Source organism: Pinus tabuliformis, chromosome 4_2 (genome assembly GCF_031772625.1).
Source record: "Pinus tabuliformis cultivar Carrire ecotype Pingquan chromosome 4_2, CPIR1, whole genome shotgun sequence".
Taxonomy (NCBI): Eukaryota; Viridiplantae; Streptophyta; class Pinopsida; order Pinales; family Pinaceae; genus Pinus; species Pinus tabuliformis.
In genome coordinates this window covers 670751188-670758737 of record NC_142304.1, presented here as the reverse complement: position 1 = coordinate 670758737, position 7550 = coordinate 670751188, and the positions used below count along the sequence as shown (strand labels likewise).

General features: G+C 38.8%; 1 protein-coding gene across 1 annotated transcript; it reads right to left on the bottom strand.

Annotated features, from left to right (window-relative positions):
* Positions 1-5292: 5292 nt before the first annotated feature.
* LOC149171205 (mitogen-activated protein kinase kinase kinase 20-like) lies at positions 5293-6711 on the bottom strand. The gene has a single exon (XM_089425883.1). It carries the CDS (start codon positions 6709-6711, stop codon positions 5293-5295), a length of 1419 nt encoding a protein of 472 aa, XP_089282009.1.
* Between the last annotated feature and the right edge of the window lie 839 nt (positions 6712-7550).

Sequence of the window (7550 nt, the reverse complement as noted above, 5' to 3'; positions counted from 1 at the left end):
ATACATATTTGATCAATGAAATTGATGGTAAGCAATTGGGAAATATATTTTGGAAAAAAATATAATGAGTTTGACTAGTGAAGACAATTAAAGGGAAGAGGAAATGAAGCATTCAGATCCAATGCTCAAGAAATATGAGGAAGAGTTATAGTTGTTGGAAAAGTTATTGAAGGAGTCTAAGTTAGCAAGCGAGATTACATTCAAAGAGGAGAAATGTTCATATGTGCCTAATACTGAAGATGTGTTTATAACATTCGAGGAATCTAAGGTAAATTTAAATTTATAAATTGATTGTGAAAATTTGGGCCTAGAAAGTAAAGATAAACATGAGACTGCAATTAGAGAAATAGAAGCTGATTTATTTCATAAAGATATAGCCAAAACTCAAGTAAGGAATTCAGATTTAATGTTTAATAATTTTGAAGATATGAGATTTATAGAGGAATGAATAACAAAGGATACAAGTAATGAAGATTGCATGAAGGTTGCTTATTTAATTCAAATTGATTTGAAGAAGTAGATTAGAGTGCCTCATAACAGTGGCATGGAGGAAAATAGGATGCAAAAGCCAATAGACAACAACAATAAAACATTTCAACAAACAAGGAGTAGCATGTATCAACAAGAAGATAGTTTGGATGTGGAGATTGATAGGGTGAGAAGGTAGATGATGAAATTGCCAAGGAGGAGGCATACTAATGTGAGAAGGGTAGTCACTAGTAGGAGGCAAATGACTGTACAAGAGAACATCAACAAGGGAAGTGGACAATTGCAATATAAGGTTTGGAAACCTGGAGAGTTGAAGGTAGCATCAGTAGAAGCAATTGAACAACAACATGATGAAATGGGTCATCAACTACAGTATAAACTTTTGGATCTAGGAAGATTGTAACATCAAAGGCTTATGAACAAGAGGTCATAAATTTTCTACCTTGGGAGTCTAATGCAAGAGAATTTTTCCTCCGAATTAACCAAGTTGATATGGCCTTAGAGGCCTTTTTTTACCAAAGGAATGGGTCCCCCAACACTTCGATTTATTTTTATTTTCCTATGTTTTATGGAAATTTAGAAGGGTTGTGTTAGTTGTGTTGAATTTGAAATACATTGTAGTCAGGTCTTTCTTGCTGGAACAAATATTGAGAGTTTGTGAGAGTTAGAGTTCTTAGGGTAGTTGTAGGTATTTTGAGGAATTTATGTATCTAAAAGATCCTATAGATTGATGGAGTCAGAATTTTGTGGATTTGAACCAATTTTGGCTTTAGGACCATTTCCATGTAAAATATTGTAATGAAAGGTCTCAATAGGTGGAATAGAGGGGGAGATAGTGAGTGTAGGGATAAGTGAAAGGAAGGCCAGGGCTGCGTGACCATATTGAACATCAGGCTAGTTTTATGTGTCTTTGAATCTTTATATATTATTGGTTTGAAATATTTTTGTCTAAATGTTGATTAATGCCTCTGTGAAATAACTACTAGACTAATCAATGTTGGAACATATATTGTTTAATTAATGAAAGGATTTCATACCAAAACCAAGTACTTACACTTTTGTGTGTTAATTTCCAATGAAGGAACCTGACTATTGGCTATGACTGGATTGATGTAACGAGAATTGAGATTCTTTGATCATTAGATGAGGAAATTACATCTATAATGTGGGCAATTTCGATCCAACATTGAATGACTTGGCCAAACTATGCACCTTATGTGTCAAGTACAAAGGTAGTAAGGTAATTTCTAGTGTTGAGTTTGCATCCTCACTCCATATTGGGCGAAATAGTAAGTGTTAACAATGTCAAAATTTTCCATCTTGCTATGAAAAGTGTTAAAAGCTGAAAAATCACAATTTTTTCTAAACGGTGGATTAACCAAAATATTTTTTTGTGGAGCCCATTTCATTAGTCCAGAATTTTCTTACAGTTGCCATTTTCTTGTAGCCAATAATTGGGCCATTTCATGGTATTTGGTCGCAACCCCACTCAGGATATTCCACCATTGCGTTGATTCCCTATTGTTCCGACCCTCGACTCAGGCGAGACCTTCCAACTAACCAACCTTCTCGACCCCAACCTTGATACACAAAATTTATTTGCTGAATTTTGCATTTATCGGGCCTGACCAGGCCAAACTTCTCAAAGCTTGATTTTTATGATCTTGTGGGATGTTGACTCTATGAAGGAAAAAAAGGGATTTTGCCCTAGAGTGCGAACTGGTGGAAAATTTGCATAATGCAGCAGGCATTAAAAGTTTAGAGGTTCATACAAGATTAATTTTCATGGAATTCGAGGAGTTATTTCAATTAAATTAGAAACTCGAGCCAACATCAATCTGATTTGGATTTGTAAAAAATTAGATAGGTTGTGTGTGTGTGTGTGTGTGTGTGTGTGTGTATATATATATATAATTCGAGGAAATATCCAGACATATCCACCCGAAGGGATCACATCCTATTGGATTATCAACAGGGCGTAATTAGAAACTCTACCCAACATCAATCTATTTCAGATTTGTAAAAAATAATAGATAGGTTGCGCCATAACTTAGGGGAACATATGCATTATGTTTTGGGCCTAAATGAAATTGCAGTCCCGAGAAGGTGATTTTTGCAGAAAAGGAGTATGTCGACAACAACAAGTTAATAATATCCATGGTTAAGAGAATTATTACATTTTTTTTAATAGTAGTGAGTACTTGATATATTAATTCTGCACCTGGCTGCAACAAGATACACGGGTGGACTACATTTAAATTTTCCCTTGGGCTTCTATTTTTCCATTTCTATCTTGATTTACAGAGCCCAAATATTCTTGACCATTACAAAAATTTACAACTGACACAATACTCTTATTTAACCTACTAGTATATATTTTGAAAAATTGAGACAACAAAATTACAAGAAGAAACTAGACATTTCAAAGAGTAGTTAATCGATAGGGTCAGCGGGGTGTTTTAGATCAATCCCTGAATTCTGGAATTCATATTTTCTTTGTTCTTCCTGAGTGAACTTGTCTTTGACATCAACAGTTGTATGTCTTCTATCATGGTACGTAGCACAACAACCTCATCCTCGAGATTATCGATCTGCCTACCTTTGGCCTCAATGTTCTTTGAATTTTCATATGCCACCAGCCTTTGACGATACATCTGGTCCTTTATGTCGGACAGCTAGACTTTAATTTAGCCAGTTCCTTTGCACACTGCAAGCAAAAAGATGGAGTAGGGAGGGGGGGAGGCGATTGGTGAGCTCTGATAACAACCCAAGGCATGGCGCGAAGCCTTCTTCCTTGACACCTAGCCAGAGCGAGGGCACCTGCTTCCCCAAGAACTTGTATCCATCTTTAAGGTAGGACAGGGCTGAGAACCAGTGTGCCAGTGAATTCCTTCTTGAGATATCCTACCTTGACCCAACCCAAGCAAACTGAAGAGTTGCCGAAAAGGGAGGGTGCAAACCCAATCCCGGAGAGACACTGAAGTCTCGCACTCTAGAGAAAAACAAAATTCTCTTCACTCGACAAACATAACCCAAACCAACCTGGGATAAAAATCACAAGCAGGATGAGAGGGGATAAAGAACTTATCTGAGATTTATAACTGCGACCCTGCAGAATCCATTCCCGCCACTAGGATCCCAATACGACCTCATCATTACCCTGTGTGGAGAGAGAGCGGGCATTATTTGCAGATGAAAGTTCAAGCAGTTGGTTTGTCTCGTCTAGGCCATTGGGAGTAAATGTTGCACACAGGGAGAGAGGGCTCGCATGGAAACCAACTTCGAGCTCCTGCAATGAACCTTGAACATTGAAGTCGACATGAGAAGTCTCACGCTTAACTGCAGACTCGGCCCTAACAACTTCACGTGGAGAGGAAAGAGGTGGTTGTGCGGCAGAGGAGATTGGAGAGGTGTCATCACACAAGATTATGGGGAATGAAGAAGAATAATCAAGCCACTGACGAATGGGGAGTGACGGGGATAGAAAAACGACTAACACATTCTTGATATACCATGGATGACGAAAAAGGTAAAAGGCAAAAAAAGAGGGAAAATATGCCTTTCTATATATAATTAAAATATAATATTTTTATTTATTTAAATAATTAAAATATAATATTGAAGAGTAGTATTTTCAAAGACAAAGGCACAAACCACAAAAACAAAACCCAAACATAATATCGGGGAATGGGGTTTGTAAAATGTTAAGCATGTCTCAAAGACGGAGGACTGGGTGAATTGTGAGGTTGGATCTGAAAAAGAGACACGCGGTTGGAAGAAATTAAAAACCCTAAAAGAGGGATTAGGCATTAGTTGTGAAACAACGGTAAGTGAGAAAAATAATTAGCAGGCCCTTTTCACAGTAACTCGGAGCATTTCTAGTGACATGTCAAGATATGAGGGCCGGTGATAATCTTGGTTCAGATATGATGATTTGCAAAAAGTTAAAATGAATTTTCTCACGAGGACAAGTGATAACAACCCTGGTTGAGAAATGACGATTTGGGCAAAGTGAAAGAAAATTTCACAAGAGGATTTACACAAATCGGGATGCATTTGAATCACCCCTCGAGAAGCATTCGTACAGAGATGTCGCAGAAAAAAGTCAATTGAAATTAATTTTGAATAAAAAATACAAATAATAAGGATTTGCTCTGCAAAAAGGATTTCTCTGAAAAAAAAAAAGGATTTGCTCTGCAGCTAATGTAGAATAAAAAATACAATAATAAGGATTTGCTATGCAGCTAATGTACAATTGCCCCTTTATCATATTTATAATCCAAAATTGTGTACTGTACATACTATTACAACAGGGGCAACAAACTGCTCCTGCATGATTGCCAGAGGTCCACTTATCATCGAAGATACAAAACACATATTAACTACATTTTAAACATTGATGAAGTCACATATTGACTTTATACTAAGTTGTAAAATATAGCTTTCCACAATGAGATTGACACAAATCGGATCCATTTAAATCAGCCATCGAGAAATTCATTTACAGCGTTCCACAATGGGATTGACACAAATCGGAATCCATTTAAATCAGCCATCGAGAAATTCATACAGAGATGTAGCCAAATAAACTCAATTGGATTTAATTTTGAATAAATAATACAAGGTTAAGTATTAAAGCTAATGTACAATTGCCCCTTTATCATACGTATATGGCAAATTTGTGTACTGTACATACAATTACAAGAGGGGCAACAAACTGCTCCTTCATGATTGCCAAAGGTCCACTTATCATCAAAGATACAAAACCTTTCTCCTACTATCGATAAGTTATGAATTTCAGGATCACCAGAAGCTAAGGATGTCCCAAGCTTCATTAATCAAATTGGATGCTGTCGTCATTGAAAACCAGTCAAGGTGCAGAGTCTCGGCAGAAATGCTCGAAGATGATTGATGTTCAGGCTGGGCTGCAGAGATCGAAGACTCCAAGCATTCCTCCAGTTCACATCTGGTCTGCAGTTCTTCGCAATTGACAGCTTCTAAGTTGGCACTATACGTTTCCTTTTGGAATGGAAGCTCTTTCATGGAGGAGCCGTTACAAATGTCCGAATTTGACAGAGCTTTAGCTGAAGTTGGAGAGTCACGTGAAGATTTCACAACAATCCATTGACCATGTGGGCTTGTGATCCAATTAGGCCTGTTAGCAACTTCTTCAAATTTACAAGCTGCGGCCAGTGCCATCACTCTGTCCCTAGGAGAAGTCCTTGGGTATTGCTCAACTGATATACTGACCTCCGCATTGAATTCCTCAGTTGAGCTCGCGATGCTAAGTGACAGAGTGAGAGTGGTCCGAGAAGAGTAGGAATCGCATACTCGATTCTTAAAATCCAAATGACTAATTGGGAATCCCGAACCCTTTAGGGCCTCCTCTGCTTCCATGGCGGGGCAGTCCTCATTTAAGAAAGGATGGTTCAACAGCTGTGCAGAGGTCCACCTCTTCTTAGGATCTCTCCGAAAGCATTTCTCTAGGAAATCCCGGATCTCAGGTGAAAGCGACGCAGGCAACTCAGGCAGCTCCTCTGTGCATCCAATCCGATACATCGCGGCGAGGGCACTGGAAACACAGCTCCATGGAGGCCTCCCAGTGGTCATCTCAACCACAGTGCAGGCGAAAGACCAAATATCAGAAGCGGGCCCCTGCTCCACCTGGTTCACCACCTCTGGAGCCATCCACTGAGGTGTTCCCCTCAAGTGCAGAGCCTCCTGGCCATTCTTCTCATCACCAAGCCTCTTGGCAGAGCCAAAGTCGCCAAGCTTCACACCATTGGCACCCACAAGAACATTTTTGCCCTTGATATCACAGTGCACAATCCCTTGCCTGTGGAGGTAATCAATTCCTCGTAGGATGCCACGACTGTAAGCCCTGATCACGGATTCCTCCAGCCGCCCTCCAAATTTAGCCAGCAGATCCGCTACGGAGCCACCTGGCATGTACTCCAAGAACAAATTGTGCACATCTACACCGTTCTCAACTCTGTGATCGCGCCCCAGGCAACGTACAATGTATGGAGAATCCAGACGCTGCAAAATCTGATACTCATTATGCAGAGCCACACTAAAACCGGCTGCGGATTTGACTGGACAGAGTTGGCCATTAGAGCTGTTCATGGCGAGGCTGACTGTTCCTGAAGCTCCGGCCCCAATAATGGTACCTCTCACCCATCCCCTTTCTTGTGCTCTCCCCGTCTTGTGTTCAATCTCCATTACTACTGGATTCACCACACACAGAAGGAGAATGGTGGCATGCTTTGTGTTCTATTGGTTGATTCGGCCCGTTCTTGCGATCTGGTGGGGTGCTTTTGTCATTATAAATCTTTAAAGCTCTGGAAAAAAATTTAAAATTATAAAATCGTATATGACGTATTTAAATCATATTGCGGTGTCGCGTACAGATTCATTATGATTTATCATTAAATCAGATAAGGTCGGAATGAAAGTTGTGAAAGTGAAAGTAGCTTAATTTTAAGATCAGATTGGTCTACAATAAGATGGAATAGGTTCTGATATTTTTGAATCTTAATATCAGATTGGGGTGAATAAGAAATAACGGTGAATATGAGATTGCGCGTTTTAATCTTAAAATCAGATGGGAACTCGAGATGATTTAACAGTGAATAAGAATATTGTGTGGTTTAATCCTAATATCAAATTCGAAGTCAATAAAGCTCAACACTAAAAATGAGCGGGTGGGTTTGTATGGTTTGAATAGGTTGATTTTTACATTATCAAAAATAAAATTCAAGCACTTCTCTTATTAGATATTTAAAAAAAAATAACCAAACAAAATTGGAACACTTCTCTATTCAGATGTTTTAAGAAAAAAAATAATCAGATTCCAACGGATTTTAACTCTTTGAACAAACAAAACCTTATAACATACCTATAAAGTACGGAGTTGTCTATAATGCGACTTTTTGGAGATCCCTGTGACGGAATCTGGCGGAAGAAATTGAGGTTAAATCTTGATTTGTGGCAGTTAAAATGGTTTTTTAACTGCATATTTGGATTCAGCACCTGAAAAACCCATGGGATGCTTTCATTGT